At 40.2% G+C, this 25236-nt stretch overlaps 1 protein-coding gene across 1 annotated transcript in view; it reads right to left on the minus strand.

Annotated features, from left to right (window-relative positions):
* Positions 1-670: 670 nt before the first annotated feature.
* The window catches only part of GALNT8 (polypeptide N-acetylgalactosaminyltransferase 8), a 37745-nt gene continuing 13179 nt past the window's right edge, over positions 671-25236 (minus strand). Inside the window, 9 exon segments of the mRNA XM_046011845.1 lie at positions 671-814; positions 9032-9202; positions 11028-11121; positions 11663-11802; positions 12792-12977; positions 17765-17879; positions 18369-18566; positions 19332-19515; positions 19826-19905. Coding sequence (XP_045867801.1) covers positions 671-814; positions 9032-9202; positions 11028-11121; positions 11663-11802; positions 12792-12977; positions 17765-17879; positions 18369-18566; positions 19332-19515; positions 19826-19905 — 1312 coding nt within the window.

The following is a 25236-nucleotide window of genomic DNA, read 5'->3' on the forward strand; positions in this document are numbered from 1 at the left end:
TCAGAATCTCTTTGGTATGGGAGAGATTGAGTAATCCAAATAAAACTGCTGTGGGGGGATGCTGGAGGAATTTTTAAAGATTGTTTGTCTATTTGCTGCATCTTTCAGGACACTTCAGGAAAGGGGAACAGCAGGGGCCACACACCTTCAGAGAGCTGGTGCCACCCGAATCATTGTCATGCTGCCAGCCTGAGGATGACCCAGCATCTCCCATTGAGCAGCCCCCAGGATGTCTGGGGAGTCTCTGAGCAGATGGGTTGGGGGAGGATGTGTGGGGCAGATGGCAATAGTAGTTGTCAGGCATGAAGACTAAATAGTGTTGGCAGAAGTCAACGATAGACTTCCACCCTCCTAATTCCATCCCCACATAGCAGCCAGATGATGGTGCTTATTTCGAGGAGTTTCCAATAATGGCATTTGATATATATCATGACTTTCCAAGGGAAGTTGGGGGGAGAGTTTCCTCACCCATCTCCAGCCTGGACATTTTGACACATGCATGGACCTTACCTCCCCACAGCCTGTGTGTTGCAGGCCTAAGACACAGTAAACATATACACCTACTTTCCTGTTCTCACCCTCTCCCACTTTGAGCAGCATTAGGAGTAGAAGCCATTCCAGGGGCAAGAACTGGTATCCCAAATCAAGGCTCTCTGAGGATCACTGGATGTTAGTTTGACCCCCAGTTTCACATGGTATACTGTATTGTCCACGCTTGTGTGGTGCAGTTCTGAAGTACAAGCACATAGATGCCCGAAGTGTCTTTCTTCATCTCCAGACATCGCTTGGTGGCTTTGTTCATGACAGCTCTTCCCTGGATGGGAGAAGAGACAAAGTCAAGGTATTGAAATGCCCTCATCTCCCCTGCTCCTGCTCTGCCTGCTGTGGTCAGTGACACTCTTGAAGGGTCCCTCAATCTTCTGCCAGTCATCCAGAGGAGAAATGAAGCAAAGGGTAGAGTTAGACCACCTGGTGTTTTCTTTGTTAGTACCATAGCAGACTAACCACAGACCTAGGAGTAAGCAAGGCAGTGCTGGGTTTCTGTTATCATCCACCTCTCATGAGGTTGAAACATCAGGGAAGTGTGACTGTCTAGGCATGACACATCGTAGAGAGTCATGGTCCTTCTCTACTTGGCCTTCCTTTCCACATCTTCACCCCTGAGCCCATGAAAGATATCAGGATTCTTCCTCCCTCTTCAGTAAGGCTCAGTGGCCAGAGGAGCAGAAGATACATTCAGGCATCTCAGCCTGTTTTTTCTACCACTGTTGATTGGGGAGGGGGCGTGGAGAGAAGGGCAGTTCCTACCTATTCTGTCCTGGGGATTTCACCACGGTTACTACCGGAAACACTATGGGCTTAAGAGCCAAAAAGTTTGGGCTAAATCTCTACTCCGCCACATACAACAGAGGGCCCTAGGCAAATTATCTAGCCTAAAATGGGTTTATAGTTAATATTGGGGTTAAAATTAATATTAACTGAATAAAATTAATTGGCTGATATTTTTTGAGCCTCTTGTGCCTGACATGAAAGATGTGCAGTAGATTAGTATATCTCTGCCTCCTCCCATTCTAATGGGGGAAGGAAAGGAAGGGTCATCCTTTCTCTTTGTTCTTATGTTTCACCTAGACCCTATGGCTCAACAACTGTCCTCGTGCCATCTGTCCTGGTGCTGTCCTCATCTCCTAGCCCTCCCATTCCCTACACCCCTCTCCACCATTTTGAAGGAATCTCTCACAGAATCTGTTTTAGTGCCTCCACGAAGTTGTTTTCCCTTTATGCCCCCTGCCCTCTGCTGTCATCCTGAGTTGACAGCCTCCCTTTAAATGACTAGAGAGACCCTGATCTCACAGTCCCACTTTGGAACTTATACTATGGAGCTTTTCAACACCAAGCAAGGCTGCAGCAGTATGTCCAAAACCCTGCCTCCTCTGATTTCTTTCCATCACAAAATGCACTCTCCACCCCGGCCAACACTGCTCCCTTAAACTTGCCTGCCCTGGCCACACTGGACTCCCCCAGGTGCACCTCCGCAGTGTCGGCAGTCACACAGGCTCCCCTGGTTCTTGAACTCTTCCTCTGACCTCCACTTCTCCTCTCTGTAGGCCCTGCTTGTAGCCCATTGGGTGCTCCTGGAGAGGGTCCACCAACCAAGCAGGACTGGCCCAAATGTGCCTACAGCAGTCCGACTTAAAATGTGGCTTACTCCTTAGGGTTACTCTTCCAGATCTCCTCAGCCCTCTTTACCCCTTGTCCCCACCCGTTGATGTTCACTTTCACTAAATGTCCCCCCCCCTTTTTTTTTCACTTTGTTGAGCCAATCACACTGTCAGCCAGCCTAGCCCCTCCCCCAAGTGCCTGGAGTGACCCTCTGGACACTGCTTGTGGGTGGTCTCAAAGGAGCTGCCCTGCCTCTGTCTCTGAAGTGGATGCCAGAGAAACACGTCCTGTTTAACATCAGTCTTTCATTTCTCCCTCTGGATAGATTCTTTTTCTACTGACTTCTTTTTTTCCCAGTATTAGAGGGGGAAAAAACTCTAACTCTACCATCCTTTTTTCCCCCCTACCATCTTTTTAACCAAAATTCAGTGTTTTCTTCCCTTTCAGGATCAGACTTCCCAAGCAATGAGGTGATAACAACAGTGGGTAAGATTCTGTGTTTGAATCTGGACATTTAATCTGTGTGACCTTGGTTATAGTATTTGACTTCTCTGTGGTTTAGTAACTTCATAAGCAAAGTAGAGCTAATGATAATATTTTTCTTATAAGATTTATGTAAGGATTAAATTAGATAATGCCTGGTACATTATATGTACTCAATAAATCTTGGCTATTTTAATGTATTGTGCTTTTTTTAGATAAAGTCAGTGACTTTTTTTTTTCTTCTATTTTCTTTCCACTTCCATGTGACATGTCCTTTGGAAGTATTCTTTAAGCCTTCTTCAGACTATTCTCTAGTTTCTTTTACATTGTGTTCATCTGGATCTTATACATTTTTGGTTTGGTTTTTATTTGGGGGGTGTTGTCCTTCAGTTTTTAAGGAATTTTTGGTTTTGTTTATTTTCCACTTTAATGGAAGGAGTATGTGCTCCTTCTTTTATTTTATTTTTAGATTTATCTATTTTATTTTGTTAATTTTGTTTTATTTTTTCAGTGTTCCAAGATTCGTTGTTGATGAACCACACCCAGTGCTCCATACAATAAGTGCCCTCCTTAATACCCACCACCAGGCTCACCTAAGCCCCCACTCCCCTCCCCTCCAACACCTTCAGTTTGTTTCTCAGAGTCCACAATCTCTCATGGTTCATCTCCCTCTCTGATTTCAACTGGGGGTGTTCCTTCTTTTAATTTGGAAAACATATTTCAAAAATTGGAAGCACATGTAATAGGATAACATTATATATATAGTTTGTATATCCTGCTTTTTAAGTTTAATACCATGGTTTAATATCTCATGTGCATTTTCCAATTAATATTTGAAAACATACTTTTTGAGGATATAATTCGAATGACTATGTCATATTCAGTTCAGTATTTAGGGGATGCATAGAAATTTCCCTTACTGTTGGGCATTTAATTTTTCCTAATATTTTGTTATGATAAATATAAGATATTTTCTATATTAATTTTGACTCACATTTTATATTATGCTTTAAATATTGTCTTAAAAGAAAATGAGAAGACTATACTTTCAGGGATCATTTCTACAGTTTGTTAAAAGAAAATGAGCACCGTAAAAGGGTCATAATTAATTTGGGAGCTCTGATTAGTGGCACGGTTTTTCATACAGAAAGCTAAACTGCCTTCTGTACCTGTGCCCACTAGCATGACAGCATCCCCACAGGTATCTCTTCCTTTTTATTTCTTGAACACTGACTGTGTCTGGTCTCCTTATTCTCACTGCCTCTCCCAGAGCTCTTCTTTGTGTCACTCCCTGCAGAAGACTTCTGGATGATGACCTCTACCCCAACTCTCCATTATTTCAGCTCCCTCTCTACTCGCAACTCTGCTCCTCATTTCAAAGTCCAGATGTTCAAACTGGGTCCCTTCTCAGTCACTGATGTCATCTCCTTTGTGGCTTTCAGAAGTCATACCTCCTCTGGTTGACTCAAACCCTGAATCACGGAATTGGAAGACAAAAGCATTATCTAATCTTATCTCCCTCTCAATTCCGAAAAGTATCTTTCGTAGCTTTTTAGCAGATGAATGTGTAAGTCGTGCCTACAACTTTCTTACCTGAAAGAACTGTGATCCCAAGGTAACGTGGATAGGAAAGGCTAATACAGAGTGAATTGACTCACTCTGAAATAATACAGAGTGAAATTGACTCATGAGCTACATGATCCCCTCCCTTTTCAACTTCTGGGCTTCTTGACACAGTGACCTGAAAAGGGACCTGGGTGGAGAAGTGGACAAAATTCCCCTGCATGTCCTGCAGCCCCAGACCTCACACCCAGCCAGAAGCTATATTCTGTCAGCAACTTCCCCCAGCTGAGAAAGTGATCTTTCCAAAATTCTCTTGGAAAGGCAAACCTGAAAATGTTTGGGATGTTATAATTGTTTCTTTAACATAACTACTATGTTGAATTCCCGGGAGATTTAGGATCAAGTGAAGATGTTAAAGGAATCAAACAAATAGTATTTGTTAAAGATTCTGAGTAGAGTTACTATTTTTAAGTACCTGCTAAGTTTTAAAAACATTGTCTTACAGATGAACCTTGTGATGCCAATTTTAAAATGTGTAATTGGATAGAGTTTGTGAAATCTTACCAAATTGCGAACACTTTTGAAACATATAATAGAATTTAAGAATCATTAATTTAAAATCAGATAATTGACATTCTTAAGAAAGAAAATTTAATGTAATAAATTTATAAATACAGTATGTAATGTTTAAGGGGATTTATTAAATTGTAAAGTCCCCTTTAAGTTGCTAAGAGAGTAGATTTTAAAAGTTCTCATCACAAGAAAAAAATGTTTTTGTAACTATGTGTGGTGGTGGATGTTAACTCGACTTATTGTGATGATCATTTTGCAATATATGCATACATTAGGTACATTACGTTATATGCGTGAAACTAATATAATGTCACTTATATAAATTAATTCACTATTGCAAATAATTTTATTCTCATAAATTTGAAGAGATGGACCAATTCCTCAAAAACCACAAACCAAAACTCAATCAACGTGAAATGAATGATCTGAATAACCCTGAACCATTAAAAAAATGTTCAGTTTGAGCTCCAAGAAGATGGCCTGCCAGGCCAGCACATCCCCTGTGCACACAGGCCTAGAAAGCTGTCAGGTAGGTCTGAATGCAGGAAGTGTGCAAGGAACAAAGTGTCCATGCTTGGGTGTTCCAAAGCAGAAACCAGGCTCACTGAACTTGGCTTCAGGCTCAGGGGATTGTGCTGATAGTTTTGAATAGAGGCGGGAAACTTGTGGGGTACACACAAGACCAAAGGGTTTTAAAATATTTAAATTCATGGTTTAAAAGCCCTTGGAAAAGAAACTTTCAGGCCCATATGTTTCCACTGGAGAATTATACCAAGCATTTAAAGAAAGATTAACACCGATTTAAGACAATCTCTTCCAAAAAATCTCTTCCAGAAATGCCTCTTTCAGAAACTGATCTATTCTAAATTTTTGTCAACAGGACAAATTTTATCAATTAGAAAGAGGAAACACCTCCTAACTCACTTTATGAGGCCAGTATTACCTTGATACTAAAACCAAAGACAGTACCACAGAGAAAAAAAGAAAAGAAAAAAGCTGCAGGTCATTATCTCTCATGAACTTAGACATGAAAATCTTCAACAACATACAAGCAAACCAAATACAATAAATGAAAAGAAGTGTACACCATGAGTAAGTGTGATTTATTCCTGGCACATAAGGCTGTTTCAACATTAGAAAATTAATCAGTGTAATCCATCATATCAACAAACTAAAGAAGAAAAAAACATGATCGTATCAATTGACAAAGGAAAAGCATTTGACAAAATCCAACTCACATTCACAATAAAAATATTTTTTTTAAAGATTTTATTTATTTATTTTACAGACAGAGATCACAAGTAGGCAGAGAGGCAGGCAGAGAGAGAGGGAGCAGGGTAGAAGCAGGCTCCCCGCTGAGCAGAGAGCCCGATGCGGGACTCGATCCCAGGACCCTGGGATCATGACCTGAGCCGAAGGCAGCGGCTTAACCCATTGAGCCACCCAGGCGCCCACAATAAAAATATTTTTTAGCAAGTTAGAAATTCAGATAAATTATATCAATTTGATAAGGAGGATCTACAAAAAATCTACTGCTGATGTATATGCAAAAATGGAAGACTCAATGCTTTCCCCCTGCATTTGGAAACAAAGTAAGGATATCCATTCTCACCACTCTTATTCAACATAGTATTTGAAATTCTAGCTAATGTAATATGGCAAGAAAAACAAAAGTCATGCAGATTGGGTATGAAAAAAAAGTGATTGTTAAAACCTGATAGGTTTAAATAAAATAATAAGACTTCTAAGCTGAATGTAAAAGCTTAAAGAAAAATCATAGGTCTTTAATTTAGAACTTAAATAAATTTATATTAATTTTTAAAACAAAAGTAAACCTGTGATAGTATTTTCTAAACAAAAAAAGATACTGCTAAGGATATTGAAAACTCATATTTAGCACACTCAGCCTGCCTATCAAACATGCTCTGCTTGGTGACTGCCATTGACAGAAAACTCACCATCTTGCTAGGCAGTCCATTATTCTGTAGAAGAGCTTAAGCTGTCAGGCTATGAGAAAGCCTTACCCTGCCCTTACGTTAAGTTGAACTCTGCCTCCTTGATCTAAAGTCACTGGTCTCAGTTCTACCCTCCTGTAGACACTGAACAAATCTAATTCCTCTTCCTCATGCAATCAGCATCATCTTTTCTCTAGGCTCATGTCTCTAAGCTAGTACCTCCAGATTTGCCAATCTTTCTTTTGTTCTGCAATTATTTATTGAGTGTGTGCTATGCTCTAGGCATTTTGCTAGATGCCAGAGAGAAAACAACAAAACCCAGGCCCTGTCCTCCACCTCACAGTCTAGTGATGAAAAGATGCAAGTGAGGAGATACTTAGAAGTAATCATGAGATAAAACCCATGGGAATGCCCTGAGAGCCCAAATTACTCATCCTCATCCTCTGGAGTCACAGATGGCTTCTTAAAGAAGTCAGTGTCTAAGGCCAGAGGAACATTTTGTAGTTAGCCCAGTAAAGAGGTGGGAGGAGAGGGAGCAATATGTACACAAAAGCCTAAGATAAGAGGGAGTATAGCCTTTCAGAGAACTACATGTAGGTCCATGTAGAGTAGGAAGTGAAGAGCAGAAACACAACTTACCACCTTCCTCCTTCTCACTGATATTGCCTAATTCAAAAAGACTTAATCTAGGATCCAAAACCCCTCTGAAATTGTAAGCAAAATTGTGCACATATGTGTATATATATGTTTTCCTGGAAAGTAGATTTTCAAAAGAGTTGTTAGATTTAAGTTAGGAGCAAAAGAGTTAGATTGATCCTTGTCTATCAAAATGTATCCCCTGAACCTAACACAATACCAGAATGTTCAGAAATGTCATCACAGACAGAGCATTGCCTCCCTTCATCAGGACATCACATCTCTGACAATGTGAATAATGCAGCCCCATCCCACTGCAATTTCACACATAGGCTATAATCAGTCAAGTCCCTTTTGTCATTGTCTTGTGAATTCTGCCAGATTCCCTCCACCCTGTTCTTAGTCAATTGATACTGAAATTAAAGTCAGGCCTTTACACTAGTCCCTATCAATTTCAGCCCAGGGCTCCAGATTCTCTGATTATCATTAATAATAAAACTAATCAAAACCACAATAAGATACCACCTCACATCAGTCGAAATGGCTAAAATTAACAAATCAGGAAATGACAGATGCTGGCAAGGATGTGGAGAAAAGGGAACCCTCCTACACTGTTGGTGGGAATGCAAGCTGGTGCAACCACTCTGGAAAACAGCATGGAGGTTCCTCAAAAAGTTGAAAATAGAGCTACCCTATGACCCAGCAATTGCACTACTGGGTATTTACCCTAAAGATACAAATGTAGTGATCCAAAGGGGTACATGCACCCGAATGTTTATAGCAGTAATGCCCACAATAGCCAAACTATGGAAAGAACCTAGATGTCCATCAACAGATGAATGGATAAAGATGAGGTGGTATATATACACCATGGAATACTATGCAGCCATCAAAAGAAATGAAATTTTGCCATTTGCGACAGCGTGGATGGAACTAGAGGGTATTATGCTTAGCAAAATAAGTCAATCGGAGAAAGACAACTATCCTATGATCTCCCTGATATGAGGAAGTGGAGATGCAATGAGGGGGGTTGGGGGTAGGAAAAGAATTGATGAAATAAGATAGGATCAGGAGGGAGATAAACCATAAAAGACCCTTAATCTCACAAAACAAACTGCCAGGGGTGGGGGGTATAGGGAGAGGGTGGTGGGGTTATGGACATTGAGGAGATGTGTGCTATGGTGAGTGCTGTGAAGTGTGTAAACCTGGCAATTCACAGACCTGTACCCCTGGGGCTAATAATACATTATATGTTTATAAAAAAATCATCATAATGGCTGATATTTATTAAATACTTTCTATGTGCAGGCACCATGCTAAATTCTGTATACACACTATCTCATTTAATCCTCCCAAAAGGCTCGTAAAGTAGATATTCTGATCTTCATTTTATAAATGAGGAAACTAAGTATCACAGAGGGTAAGAAATTTGCTAAGGACTGAACCCAAACTCTTCACTGTTAAGCTAACCAGATTCCAATATTGCTTCCCTTACCCACCCACCTCTGCCAACAGACTCAGCGTTCTATGCCCAGTTTCACTTTTCAGTCTTTTCCCTACACACTGTCACAAAGCCAATCCTTCTAAAACACTATCAAATCAGATATGAACCTTGTAGACTGTATTTGAATATGCTTATCCTTTAAAAACATGTGACTCACCGGTCACATAAAATCCCAATATATGTGCGGTCTGTTTTGAGCTGCCTTGGAACATGGCTCTAAAGTGGGCTTCTCCCCATTGACAGGGTCTGTCAGGCAGTGATCATCAGTGTGTGCCTCTGCAATCAGTGTTCCCACGTAGAACTCCCCAGTTAGGTGATAGTAGACATTCTAAAAGAGAGCAAAGGAGTCTGTAATGGATACAGTCAGTGGGGCAGTCTTCGACCTTAATAAAGGGCATGAAGACTGTTCTTGGGTTCCCAAGACACTCGATCACCATGGAGAACTGAACTTTCCTAGGTAGCAATGAGTCACTCCCCTTTCTTTCTCCCCAACCCCCAGTTATCTCTAAGAAGAACACCAGGCTTGAGAAGGGGGCACTAGCCTGCCTGCTTCTGTACAAGGGCTCCAACACAATCATGACTTGCCTAGACAAGGGAGATTATCTTTGAAACACACACACACACACACACACACACACACATCCCTGAACTTCAGAAGTTATCATCATAAGCTCCAGCTATGGGCTTGTCAAGAAACCTTTCCAGTTCTTAATCTGATAATGTCTTGCTTGGTGAGCTTGGACAAGTGGGTTGTTTTTGTGCCTCAGGGTTTTCATCTGTCAGGTGGAAATGCTTATCTATTCTATATATCACCAAATGTTCCCTGTGAGGGTAACATGCAAAGTAACAAGAAAGAAATGAATATTCTGAAGAAGAAAAGTTCCTGGGCTGCATCACTTTTTGATTCTTCTATTCTATGGAGCAACTTCCATTCAGCCTCTCTCTTCTTTAGCCCCTATTTCCTTCTCCACAGAAGAAGCCACAGGTAGCATCACCTGCCTACCTTTCAGGGCATACCTGGAGTGGTGAGAGGATGGTAGACACAGTGAGGGGAAGGGGAAAAAATGGGGTAGCTGTCAATGAAAATAATACCATTATTATTGGTATTATTACTATTGGTATTACCTGAGGTAACTGTCAATGAAAATAATACCATTGTGAATGAATGTGACATGGCATGCTTTCTACCTATCCTCTCTGTACCTGAAGTGGAACTGTCTAGCTCTGATCTCTTGAATGGACTTGGAAGTGCTTAGTTAAAAGGACAGGTTTGACATTGAGATACCACCTTACACCAGTTAGAATGGCCAAAATTAGCAAGACAGGAAACAATGTGTGTTGGAGAGGTTGTGGAGAAAGGGGAACCCTCTTACACTGTTGGTGGGAATGCAAGTTGGTGAAGCCACTTTGGAGAACAGTGTGAAGATTCCTCAAGAAATTAAAAATAGAGCTTCCCTATGACCCTGCAATTGCACTACTGGGTATTTACCCCAAAGATACAGATGGAGTGAAAAGAAAGGCCATCTGTACCCCAATGTTTATAGCAGCAATGGACACAGTCGCCAAACTGTGGAAAGAACCAAGATGCCCTTCAACAGATGAATGGATAAGGAAGATGTGGTCCATATACACTATGGAGTATTATGCCTCCATCAGAAAGGATGTATCAACATGGACAGGACTGGAAGAGATTTTGCTGAGTGAAATAAGTCAAGCAGAGAGACTCAATTATCATATGGTTTCACTTATTTGTGGAGCATGACAAATAACATGGAGGACATAGGGATATGGAGAGGAGAAGGGAGTTGAGGGGAATTGGAAAGGGACATGAACCATGAGAGACTATGGACTCTGAAAAACAATCTGAGGGTTTTGAAGGGGTGGGGGGTAGTAGGTTGGGGGAGCCAGGTGGTGGGTATTATGGAGGGCATGTATTGCATGGAGCACTGGGTGTGGTGCATAAACAATGAATTCTATTATGCTGAAAAGAAATAATAAAAAAAAGGACAGGTTTGGATTTCACCCTTACCCATTGCTCAGGATGCTCTGATCCTGCCTTCCCATCATCTAACACTTGTCTGAATCTGACAAGGTTTGCCAGGAGCCAAGCCACAACAGACTCACCCTGGGGCAGGGGAGATTGTGGAAGATACCTGCAGACTGTATTTGTAACAGTAATACAAGACCGGGGTTTTACTTGAAATAAGACCCTGATTCAAGCAGATGTCTTCATCCAACGTGTTTTTTCATCTGAAAGGCCGAAACAAACAGAAACACCATTGGAAAGAGACAGAGAAACAGGGTCCTCAAGTCTCCCCAGATCATGGATTTTCCCCACTACTCCAAGGGTGCCAGAAATTACCAACCAAAAGGAAGCAAGGGTTTGGGATCTTGGGAGCCATTTTCTTTGCACTAGAGAAATGGTCCTGCTGTGATGCTCCTTCCTAGGATCACCCACCCATCAGATAGTCACAGTGTATATAGAGAAGGGGGCCAGACCAGATACCCTGGTTGGCTGAGAAACCAAGAGGTCAGATCTAGGACTGCAGTTTGAAAAGTAAAGAACCAGAAGCAGAGTCAAGAAAAAGAAATGGGTTCTGGGGAGCAAGAGATAAAAGGACACTGAGAGGGCCCAAGGGCAAAAACCTGAGAAAGGAGTTAAGGGATAGAAGGATGAACCTGAGCAGGATGGATTTTGGAAATGCTTTTCTGAGCTGTCATGTAATTCAGGTCCCATTGTCTTTTATAGTCAAATATTTAAAATCTGAGATGCAATTTCATGATACATACTCTTCCATAGCCCACAATGTTGTGGATTGGCTTCAGGTTTGGATAAACATTTTTCAGATACCAGTCAAAAGTTTTACATTTCAGTTTCTTCCGGAGTGCCATTCTAGAAGAAATGTCTCCAAAATCAATTCCAGAGTTCTATAAATAAAACATGGAATATTTCTATGCCTTGTAACATCCTTGACTCCACCAAAGGGTATGAATGACGCATGAGGGAATGAAACATTTTTCTGGTAGCCTGGAAGGTAACCTTGATAATTATAGTTTTTCAGGGAAAGTGGGAAGAGCTTGAACGTTAGTAATCTCTGCGGGCTTCAAAGGCACTTGCAAGTCCTGCATAGTACGGCCACTCGGGTTTATTTCCCTTCATGAGCAAGCTAATGGAGACTGCTCCCATTTGAGATAATATTTACATCAGTAAGACACAAAATATTCCTCATGATAGCCAGAAAAGACTTCCAAAAGGAATATTTTGGTAGCAAGATTTAAAGGTTGAAGGAGATTTTCTACAAATGTTATCTGTGGGGATAACTTGATTATTATAACAAGATAACTTGTTATCTGTGGGGAATGCTTGAGCTCAGAGCTGTAGCTCAAGGGCAGAAGACAGAATACCATGCCAGCCTTTGGAGGTTAGCCTTAGCCAAGAAGGTCATCCTCATTTGTGCGCATCCAGCTGTGGTACAGTCCCTACTCCCACCATCCCACATCCCACCTGCCATGTCCCATGAAATCCTGTTGTCTAGCCCTGCCCCACAAGGAATCTCCCAGTATAGATGATGCATGAAGAACACAGACTCTAAAAGATTCCTTGGTTTGAATCGTATTTCTGCTCCTTATTACTTTATCACCTAAAACAAATTCCTTTCAACTCTCTGTGCCTCCGTCTGTAAACATGGAAGAATAAAAGCAAACCCTACCTCATAGATACATCTCAATGATTAATGGCTGCCTGGAGCATAGCATTACTGCATTAATGTTTGGTGCCATTATCATTGTGCCAGCAAGACTTTATGCTAATTTTTTAGAGCAGGGATGGCACTTTCACTTTATCTCTCCCATTTCCTACTCTTACCACCCCCCTCCTCCTTCATTCTTCCCTGCTTCTGTTCAGTTCCATGACAAACCTGGAAAGGGATGTTCCAGGCCAAATAGACCATGTGTTTGTATTCATCCATCCAGATTTCAGCCACTCACACAGCATTACGCTTCAAGGCAAGACTCAGATCCAAGGCACAGGGCTTGTGTTGTCTCTCTATGTGAGCAATCCTGGAGCAGGGTAAGATCTCAATTCTTCCTCCACACTGCCACACCTGTAAAAGAAGAAAAGAAAGTCACCTGGGAAGGCTAGGCCCATGACCAAGAAGCATCATAGCTTATGGACTCACGGAGGCCATATTTTGGAATCATTTTTAAAGAATGTAAATTCAGTACTCTCACTCCCATTTCAATGAGGCTTCTCAACCTACCTACCTACATAAGACAACCTTTATTAGAAGTCTACCAAAATGCTTCTCTCCCATTGTTCACATAGCTCCCAAAATCCTATGTCTTTCAGGAAATCTTCTGAACAGACCAAGGAATGATTGCCTCTGCTCTGTTATCCTTAAGAAAGTATGAAAGTCCTAAGAGGCACCACACACTAAGCCAGTCTCACTAGACTTCATCTCCCAAGATCCCCTCTGTCCTGCATGCCAGGTATAAACCAATGTGGCAGATAGACTCTCAGGGGCTCCCATGATCCTTGCCTCCTGTTGTTCACTCCCCTCCCTAACCCCCTCCCTTTGAGTATGGGCTTGTGTTCTCCTTCTGGCCAATCGAATATGTCAAAGGATGTCCATGACACATGACTGCATGTGTGTGATTACATTATATAAGACTGCAGTGTCGGGGCACCTGGGTGGCTCAGTGGGTAAAAGCCTCTGCCTTCGGCTCAGGTCATGATCCCAAGGTCCTGGGATTGAGCCCTGCATCAGGCTCTCTGCTCAGCGGGGAGCCTGCTTCCCCCTCTCTCTCTGCCTGCCTCTCTGCCTACTTGTGATCTCTGTCTGTCAAATAAATGAATAAAATCTTTTAAAAAAGACTGCAGTGTCATTCTGGTTAGAGACATGCTGTCATGTTGATTTAGAAGAAGCAAGCCACATGTTGTGAGCCACCATGATGAAGAGGCCACAGGGCAAGAAACTAAGGGTGGCTTCCAATTGATAGCCAGCAAAGAACTGAATGTTTTTTCAGTCTGGAAGGCTTCAAGGAACGAGTGTCGCCAACAACCCCATGAGCTTGGAATCAGATCTTTCCCCAGTCAATCCTAAATGAGAACCTAGCCATGCCCAACACCTTGACTGCACCTTTGTAGATGACCCTGTGAAGCCATGCATGGACTCTTAATCCACAGAAATTGTGAGATGGTAAATGCACCTTGCTTTGAATCACCAACTTTGTGATAATCCTGCTACATAGCAATAGATAACTAATATGAGTAATTCTTGACTAAAAGATATCATGACTTATTATAAAATGATATAACTATAAATACTCTTCTTTGCCATCCTGACAGGTACAAACTTACTTTTCAGGCCACACATTCTAATATTTGGCTTAAAAATATGATCTTCATCCAGATAGATGATAGAATGATCTATTGGTATTAGATTGACATAATGGCTCCAGTGTCTTCTCTTCATGGTTTCCCAAGAAACGTGAGGTGTCTGGGACTTAATTGGCTTATCTAATAGTGGTTAGAAACCAACTACCTTCATGCCCAAGGAAGCCTCTGAGATAAGAGTGAGCAACTTAGGTCATGCTGGTTCTGTTAACCACCTGAAGGGTCAGTCTCTTTATCTGACTTTCAAAATTTTTCATCCCTTCTTCTACTTCTGAACCCACAGAGTTTCTTCCTTCATTCCCCAAAACCCAGAATAGCACAATGACGAAAAGTCAGACTTTGAAGCCATACTGACCTAGGGGCAAAACACTCCCCATCCTGAGTCTCAGATGGCTTATCCACAAAAAGGCACAAAACTGTCAGGAGCATGAAATGGCATAACAAGTATTCATAAATGTCTATGATTTTTAACTTGAAACAGCTCTTTTCTCCCATTATCTTCCTAAGTTTCTCTTCATTAGTTTCCAAAATCATGTGGAAGTTACAACTGATTTGTTTTCAGATTTTATTTTCTGAAGCCAAACATCTAAAATTTCAAATACAAATTCACTGCAATTTCTTTAGTTGCTGGTTGTTTCCAATCCACAGGAATTCAGAGGAGAAAAAAAAGTGGCACAAAAAATCTTAAATTCAAGTGAAAAGATAAGTCATGATTGCCATTTATGAAGTAACATTAACTATTATCCTTAACGAAAAGTTTTCAAATTTTACTCTTTCAATTTATTCCCACTTGCTAAACATTCCTCCATTCTTATTCTCTGTGTGTGTGTGTGTGTGTGTGTCTAACACAAAGAGAGACATGAAGCTTCTGTTTATAATAACAATGACTTGCTCTGTGGCAAATGTTACCCTAATTTTTTCATGAATTTAATCCTTACCACGTAGGTATTATTATTATTCTCATTGAAGTAAGTTGCCCACATTTACCAGCAAGTAAATGACAAAACTGGATTCTGAATCCAGGCAGTGAGCCTGTTAAGCTCCGACAAGGAGTCGGGAATACACAAGGTGCCCGATAAATGCTGGTTTTTCTTTCTTGAGCATCAGCCCCAACAGTCCATCTCCATTTATACCGTTCCATGTGCACTATCGCTGCCATGCCTCTAGATGTCAGAATAAAACATCCCATGCAGTTCTACTATTCCCCATGATCTGTCATTGGAGAAAGGGAAGTCTAACATGTGCTAAGAGGTTTTAAAAGGCAAATAGTCACACACACAAACTAAGGAAACTAGATATGGGTAGAACTGTTTTATCCAAGAAAAATAAAAGAATGGCATTTCCCTGACACTTCCTACATCTCCAGTAAAATCTATGAAAAAAGCACAGAATGTTAAAAGAACGAGGATTTCTTGTGGAAACTAAAATATCGGAGTTCAATACAGAGTAAGGGAATGGAAACAGAGAGGCGGCAGCAGAAGAAAGAGGAAAAACAAAACAAAACATGGGGAACTCAGAAATGGTAAGAAGGGCTTGGGGCCCTACCTTGGGGAACTGGAGTTCCAAATTCATGGAAGCAGTGGTAGGTAGGAAAACCCCAGCGATAATGTTGCTAGGGTCATCCTAGGACTTTGCTAAGTACCATGCATAAAATAATTATTTCTGCATTTATATTTTTGTGCTAGAGACTAATTGTACACTCAATGCCTATTCCTTTCTACATCTATTGTTGTAGAAGAAATAACTGCACACATAAGCAACTAGCTGAAATCTACATTTCCCAGACTCTTTTGCTCACCAGTGGCCATATGACCAGCAGTGGCCAGTGGGATTTGAGGAAAATAACACATACAACTTTCAAGTAGTGGCCTTAAAAAGAAAGCATGCTCTGTCTCACCCCCACCCCTTCCTCATTCTAATGAATAGAATACAGGTGTGGTGTGGAGTATAGCAGAACCACAAGGTGGAAGAGTCTTGGTTGCCATGACCCTGAAGATGCCATCTCAATCCTGAACTGCTCATGTCCAAACTGTTGTGGAAAAAAGAAATCAATTTCTATCTTGTTTAAACCTGTTATTTTAGCCTTTCTCACAGAAGCCAAACAAGAATTCTAATTAATGTCTTTATAAATCATTTAAAAATATTGGGAGATGGAGAGGAGAAGTTAGTTGGGGAAATCAGAGAGGGAGACAAACCATGAGAGACTGTGGACTCAGAAACAAACTAAGGGTTTTGGAGCAGAGTGGGGTGGAGGATGGGTGAGCCTGGTGGTGGGTATTAGGAAGGGCATGGATTGGATGGAGCACGGTGTGTGGTGCATAAACAATTTATGGATCATGAAAAAAATTTAATTTAATTTAAAAATTTTTTATTACATTTTAACAGTGCCATTATCCTTATGAAGTAGATGAAATAAGGATGCTTCTATTCATTTCATGAAAGGGAAAATTGGTCAAGATAGCCAGGCAGAACAATAGTTTTCTCTGTCCAACTATTACTGTGGCTTAAGGTATAACCCAGATAGAGGCTCAAACTGTATTGATTAACACAAAAATGTGAGGTCCTGTTTAGGTCTTAATTGGGTATAATATGGTCATCAATTCCAAGTAGAAAGGAATTGAAGGGAGTAGGTCTGAATAAACTTTAGAAAATATCTCATGCTTCCAGATACTCTAATGGACTAGAGATCACCTGGTCTCAGGCATAGAATTTCAGGGCTGCAAAAGGAATACTATAGGAGGGATATTTTAAGCATGAGATCTAGAAGATGCTTAGAAAAATGCTTGGATAAGGAAGATGTGGTCCATATACACGGTGGAGTATTATGCCTCCATCAGAAAGGATGAATACCCAACTTTTGTAGCAACATGGACGGGACTGGAAGAGATTATGCTGAGCGAAATAAGTCAAGCCGAGAGAATCAAGTATCATATGGTTTCACTTATTTGCGGAGCATAACAAATAACATGGAGGACATGGGGAGATGAAGAGGAGAAGGGAGTTGAGGGAAATTGGAAGGGAAGATGAACCATGAGAGAATATGGACTCTGAAAAACAACCTGAAGATTTTGAAGGGGTGGGGTGGGAGGCTGGGGAACCAGGTGGTAGTTAATAGGGAGGGCACATATTGTATGGAGCACTGGGTGTGGTGCAAAAACAATGAATACTGTTATGCTGAAAAGAAATTTAAAAAAAAAAAGAAAAAAGAAAAGAAAAATGCTTGGAATGCTTATTCCCCTTAAGGTAAATAAGAATACCATCTACTGAGTCTCAATTCTATCTCTTTCCATCCATATCTCCCAGATTATATAAACCTCTACCAGAAAGCTCCACTCCAGAAGTTTTACTGCCTATTCCTAGTGACTCAGAAGCATGAGAGTTATCCATCTCTTGAGCCAATGACATTCAGCCTTCTTCCAGAATTCCAAAGACCATTCAACTCTCCAGTTATTTCCCCCTCTGATTTTTCTCATAATGAGAAGGAAATGTACCCACCCTCAAGCCGAGTTCCACATTCTCTCCTCCATAGACCAGCATCCCACCATCCAGAGATCCGATCTTTTCCAGAAAGATCCTGTTGGCAGCCAGGATGCCCATGATGGAAGGACTCCTATAGAACACACAGTAAGAGAGTTACTAACCTCTTGATGAGGAATGAGTCAAGATGGCAGTGAGGGATAGGAAGCCAATAATGATCTAGCTTCCAAAGGTCTACTCAAGCCCCTTCTTATCCTGAAGGCTTTTCCTAAACCTTCAGGCTGAACTAAGTACATGTAGCATTCCTTCACCCTTATGCTGCTATAGCCCTTCCTGAATTATAATGAAATTAAACCTTTTTCATCTTCATATCCCTACTTCATAGCCTGATAAATGCTTAAAATGTCTCAAACTTTTTTAAAAACAGCATATATTTTGCTTTTTGTTTGAAAGCCCTTAGATAGTCTGAAGTGCCTTTATTTTTTTTTCTCTATCCTCTTTCACCCCATCTCCTCCATTTCTTCCACCCACTCCCAGCAGTACCATAAAAGATAAACAAAACCCACACCATCCATTCCTGATTTCCCATGTTCTAATCAAGTTCCCTAAAGCTCAGACTTATTTTACTGGAGCGGTGGCATCATGCAGATCAAACCAGGCCTTTGGCAGTGGAGCATAGTGGCACCATAGTTCCCAGTTAAACCCATCAACTGCCAATGCATACTTTTTCAGCTCAAAGGTATCAAAATGAATATTATCAAACACAGGAGACACAATCACAGTGTGGTCTTCCTGAATCCGAGCCAAAATGGACTCTGCCCTAGAAGAAGAGTGTGTAACAAATCCAGGTTGGATATGAAAGGAAGTAGAAGAAGCAAGGAAACAAAACTTCTTCAAGCACCTTGCCCTGACATTGAGCACCTTTTTCACTTATGCTGTGCTGGGCTGTGAGTAGGATACTCCACAGTGCAGAGAATCTTTGCAGTTTTCAGGATACTTGAAGCTGCTAGCAGCAGACCTATGTCAATAACAGATTTGGGATTGGTACCCAAATATCACTCTCAAGTCATTATGAACAGGACTATTGGTATCTGCCTAAATTTATATTAACTCTTTGGATCTCCCTGTTTCCAAAATGATGTCTATTTACTATTTGATTCTCCAAAGAACACAACTTTCTCTGTATTATGTAATTTCAGGACTGAGAAAAACCTGAGGAATTATCAAAAGATAATTTCTTCATTTGTATAGTTAAGGACATAAAAGTCTAGTTAGGTGTGACTTATTTAGTCACAGTTATTTGGAAAAGTCAGCACTCCAAGTTTGTCAACTCCAAGGTTGTCAACACTCCAAGCCCATGGTGTTTTTTTTTCTTCTTTTTTTTCTTTTTTTTTTCTTCCATAACACTAAAACACTTCCTGAGTCAACAAATTCCCTGAGTAAAAACACCCTGTCTTTGGATATTTTCTTTGTTTGAGGTCTGGTGCTATCTTTCCCTATTTCCATAATACCGTCTTTTGTGTAGTACATTTTCAATATCTCCCTTCTCCCCTTTCTTAGGAGAAGAAATCTCTTGGAACCTTACCACCCAACATTCACTTCAACATGAGCATCCAAGATGGCAATCACATCAGCTGTGGCCACTTTCCTGTCAGTGTTGCGTGCTTGAGCAAGACCCTCTCTCTTCCTATGTCGAATTATTTTTAGTAATCCTGGATACTTCCAGTTGTAAAGCTTAATCTTCTCGTCCAAGTGTGTCTTTAGTTCTCCTGCCAACCAAATGCACACCTATAGACATTCTGAGTGCAATAATCAATGTGCTGTCAAATTTTCACACTATTATATAGTAGTGGTTGAACTACCTCAGTTAAGGATGAGCAATTCACCATCTTAGGTGAGAAATAAGTAGTGTTTCCCCTGTACCTACTCCTCTCCCTTCTATCCTCAGTCTTAATACTCCATTCCTGATCTCCTTTCCCTTGAAGTTAAACTACCTTAGAATAATCATACTGCTTACCATGTAACAAGGATTGTTATTTATGCTTTATGTGTGTTGAGCATTCTCACAGGTCTACCTACCTGACCTAACTAAGGTAGAGGTGCTGGTGAACAGACATTGGGAGACTGCCTGGAATGTCTTTCTCATGGTTAAAGATTTTCTGAAGAAGAAACAAACAACTGAAACTGTTTTGTCTTGTTTTACATATTTCTACTCAAGGACCAGTTTTGGACAGAACACCCAAGTTAATCGCTTTTCTAGCTTCTAGCTAACGAATTTATCCCCAAATTGTGCAAACGAGATACACTGTTCCCAGATCATGGCCACTTTTTTCTTCCCTCTTACCCTCTCTTTATAAAGGCTGTCTATAAGTTTGTTCTTTGACTCAGCCTACCAGTTGACTTCCTCATATGTATGAGAACAAGTTGCATGCAAATCACTAAGCAGTGTTTAAAATATCTAACCAAGAGACTGAGTTTTCCATTGACAATATTAATTAATTAATTAATTAATTAATTAGTTATTTTCAGCGTAACAGTATTCATTGTTTTTGCACCACACCCAGTGCTCCATGCAACACGTGCCCTCTCTATTACCCTCCACCTGGTTCCCCAACCTCCCACCCCCCGCCCCTTCAAAACCCTCAGGTTGTTTTTCAGAGTTCATAGTCTCTCATGGTTCACCTCCCCTTCCAGTTTCCCTCAACTCCCTTCTCCTCTCCATCTCTCCATGTCCTCCATGTTATTTGTTATGCTCCTCAGATAAGTGAAACCATATGATACTTGTCTCTCTCTGCTTGACTTATTTCACTCAGTATAATCTCTTCCAGAATGACTAGCTTCTTTCACTTAGCATAATGTTTTCAAGGTTCTTCCACATTGTGGCATGCATCAGACCTTCATCCTTTTTTATTGTCAAATAATATTCCATTGCATGGATACACCACATGTTTGTCCATTCATCAGTTGTTGGACACTTAAAATGTTTTCCATTTTTTGGCTATTGTTAATGCCACTGTGAACATTCTTGAACAAGTTTTGTGTTGGCATATGTTTTCATTTCACTTATATATACACCTTAGAGTACAATTGCTAAGTCAAAGGACAACTCTGTTTAACGATTTGATGAACTGCTGTAGTGTTTTTCAAAGTAGCTGTACCATTTTACATTACCACCAGTAATGAATGAGGGTTCTAATTTCTCTACATCCTGGACAACACTTGTCATTATTTGTCATTTTGCTGATAGTCATCCCAGTGAGTGTGAAGTATTACCTCCCTGTGACTTTGATTTCCATTTCCCCAATAAGTAATGATGCTGAGAACTTTTTTTCTATTAATTTATTTTATTTAAATTCAATTAGTTAATGTACAGTTAATAAATCATTAGTTTCAGGTGTGCTTTTTGGCCATGTGTGTATTTTTTTTGGAGCAATGCATGTCTTTTGTTTATTTTTTTTCTTTTGTTTATTTTTAATTTGGTTATTTGTCTTTTTATTATTGAGTTTTAAGAGTTACTAATGTATTCTAGATTCAAGTACTTTATCAGATATATGGTTTGCAAACATTTTCTCCTAGTCTGTGAGCTGTTTTTAACCTTCTTGATGATATTATTTGCAGCAAAAAATTTTCAGTTTTGGTGAAGTCTAATTTTTCAGTTACTTATGCTTTTCATGCTGTATCTAAAAACCATTGACTAACCCATGATGTCTAATTTACTCTTGTGTTTTCTCTTAAGAGCTTTAGTTTTATTTACATCTATGATCATTTGAGTTGATATTTATGTATGGTATGACATAAGAGCCTAGTTTCATCTGTTTGCATATAACTAGCCAGTTGTCTCAGTGCCATCTGTTGAAGAGATATTTCTTGCCCTCATTCCGTTGTCTTAGCACCTATAAAGAGGAAAAACTCTCCTGTGTATCTCTTTCTCTCTACTCACAGCGCTACTCATAATGAAAACCTTGATGACCAGATAGTGCATTTTTTCCCTCCACATCAAATAATTCTGTGACACTCTATAATTTAGCTGAATTCTGATACTACCTACCTGAAGTTGATGTCAGATCACACAGGTTAAGAGTTCACACCCACAAGACTCCCCCCGCCCCCACCACACACACCACTCTGGATGCCAATCACAAGTTCAGGTTGTTATCAGTGCTTCTGACTCACTAGCTATAGATCAGAAGTTTCCAAGCCCCCCTCCTTGGGTTAATTTGCTAGAACAGCTCACAGAACTCAGGAAAACAGTTTACTTTCTAGATTACCAGTTTATTAAGAAGAATACTAAAAGATATGAGTGAATTGCCATGTGGAGAGATATACAGGATAAGGTTCCAAAAGGTCCAGAGCATAGGGTCTTCTGTCCCAAGTGGAGTTTTGGGGTACAGCACAGCCCTGGCATGCTTCGTGCTTCAAAAGTCATAACTAATAAGATCATTGTCTGTTAGTTGTCAAGTCTATCTCCATCCCCACTCCCCTGTCAGAAGATATAGAGGAACTGAATATCCCAACCTTATAATTACAGAGTTCTTTACTCTGGTAACCAGTTCACATACTTAGAAGGTTTCCAAGAGTCACCTCATTAACTCAGGGCTGAAAGGAGCTTGTTAAAGATACCAAAAGACACTTTCATCTCTCTTCTAACTTAGGAAATTACAAGAATTTTAGATACTCTATTTCAGGAAAGGGATGAAGACCAAATATATATTTCTTAGTATAAGTCACAATATAATGACACCCTTGTCAAGAATCAATTGACCATAAATGTAAGAGCTTATTTCTGGGTATCAATTCTATTCCACAGATTTATATATGTATCCTTAACCAGTTAAAACATGTCTTGATTATTATAGCTTTGTAGTAAGTTTTGAAATAGAGAAAATCTGAATCCTGTGACTTCATTCTTCTTTTCTCTATTCTCTATTCTTTTTCAAGGTGTTTTGGCTATTGAGACCATTTATGTTTTCATTTTTTTTTGGAAATTTCTTTTTTTAAAATTTCTTTTCAGCGTAACAGTATTCATTGTTTTTTGCACCACACCCAGTGCTCCATGCAATACGTGCCCTCCATAATACCCACCACCTGGTTCCACCTACCTCCCAACCCCCCCCCCCCGCCCCTTCAAAACCCTCAAGTTGTTTTTCAGAGTCCATAGTCTCTCATGGTTCATCTCCCCTTCCAGTTTCCCTCAACTCCCTTCTCCTCTCGATCTCCCCATGTCCTCCATGTTATTTGTTATGCTCCACAGATAAGTGAAACCATATGATACTTGACTCTCTCTGCTTGACTTATTTCACTCAGCATAATCTCTTCCAGTCCCGTCCATGTTGCTACAAAAGTTGGGTATTCATCCTTTCTGATGGAGGCACAATACTCCATAGTGTATATGGACCATATCTTCCTTATCCATTCTTCTGTTGAAGGGCATCTTGGTTCTTTCCACAGTTTGGTGACAGTGGCCATTGCTGCTATAAACATTGGGGTACAGATGGCCCTTCTTTTCACTCCATCTGTATCTTTGGGGTAAATACCCAGTAGTGCAATTGCAGGGTCATAGGGAAGCTCTATTTTTAATTTCTTGAGGAATCTCCACACTGGTCTCCAAAGTGGCTGCACCAACTTGCATTCCCACCAACAGTGTGAGAGGGTTCCCCTTTCTCCACATCCTCTCCAACATATGTTGTTGCCTGTATTGCTAATTTTGGCCATTCGAACTGGTGTGAAGTGTTATCTCAAGGTGGTTTTAATTTGAATCTCCCTGATGGCTAGTGATGATGAACTTTTTTTCATGTGTCTGATAGTCATTTGTATGTCTTCATTGGAGAAGTGTCTGTTCATATCTTCTGCCCATTTTTTGATATGATTCTCTGTTTTGTGTGTGTTGAGTTTGAGGAGTTCATTATAGATCCTGGATATCAACCTTTTGTCTGCACTGTCATTTGCAAATATCTTCTCCCATTCCGTGGGTTGCCTCTTTGTTTTGTTGACTGTTTCCTTTGCTGTGCAGAAGTTTTGATCTTTCTTATACACTAACAATGAAAATACAGAAAGGGAAATTAGAGAATCAATTCCATTTACTATAGCACCAAGAACCATAAGATACCTGGGAATAAACCTAACTGAAGAGGTAAAGGATCTGTACTCGAGGAACTACAAAACACTCATGAAAGAAATTGAAGAAGATACAAAAAGATGGAAGACCATTCCATGCTCATGGATCAGAAGAATAAGCATTGTTAAAATGTCTATACTGCCTAGAGCAATCTATATTTTTAATGCCATTCCGATCAAAATTCCACCGGTATTTTTCAAAGAGCTGGAGCAAATAATCCTAAAATTTGTATGGAATCAGAAGAGACCCCGAATTGCTAAGGAAATGTTGAAAAACAAAAACAAAACTGGGGCATCACGTTACCTGATTTCAAGTTTTACTACAAAGCTGTGATCACTAAGACAGCATGGTACTGGCATAAAAACAGACACATAGACCAGTAGAACAGAGTAGAGAGCCCAGATATGGACCCTCAACTCTATGGCCAAATAATCTTTGACAAAGCAGGAAAAGATATACAGTGAAAAAAGACAGTCTCTTCAATAAATGGTGCTGGGAAAACTAGACAGCTATATGTAGAAGAATGAAAGTCGACCATTCTCTTACACCATACACTAAGATAAACTCGAAATGGATAAAAGACCTCAACATGAGACAGGAATCCATCAGAATCCTAGAGGAGAACATAGGCAGTAACCTCTTTGATATCAGCCACAGCAACTTCTTTCAAGATATGTCTCCAAGGGGCGCCTGGGTGGCTCAGTGGGTTAAGCCGCTGCCTTCGGCTCAGGTCATGATCTCGGGGTCCTGGGATCGAGTCCCGCATCGGGCTCTCTGCTCGGCGGGGGGCCTGCTTCCCTCTCTCTCTCTCTCTCTGCCTGCCTCTCTATCTACTTGTGATCTCTCTGTGTCAAATAAATAAATAAAATCTTTAAAAAAAAAAAAAAAAAAAAAAAGATATGTCTCCAAAGGCAAAGGAAACAAAAGCTAAAATGAACTTTTGGGACTTCATCAAGATCAAAAGCTTATGTTTTCACTTTAATTTTGGAATCAACTTGTCAATTTCTACCCAAAATTCAGTTGTAGGACAAACTGGAGATTATGGCTATTTTAACACATTAAATGTTCCAACAATGAATATGGGATGTTTTTCATTTATTTAAATCTTTAATTACTTAACTCATGTCTCATAGTTGTCCATCTACAAGCTTTCACTTCATTGTTAAATTTATTCCCAAGTATTTTTGATGCTAAATGACAGTTTTCTTAATTTTATTTTTGAATTGTTGATTACAAATCTGTAGAAACATGATGAAATTTTGTGTATTGATCTTGCATTTTGCAATTCTGCTGTATTCATTTATTAGTTCTAATGGTTTTTAATGGATTTTTATGATTTCCTATATAAAAGATTATGCCACCTGTGAATAGAAAT

The sequence above is a fragment of the Meles meles genome, chromosome 7 (genome assembly GCF_922984935.1).
Source record: "Meles meles chromosome 7, mMelMel3.1 paternal haplotype, whole genome shotgun sequence".
NCBI lineage: Eukaryota > Metazoa > Chordata > Mammalia > Carnivora > Mustelidae > Meles > Meles meles.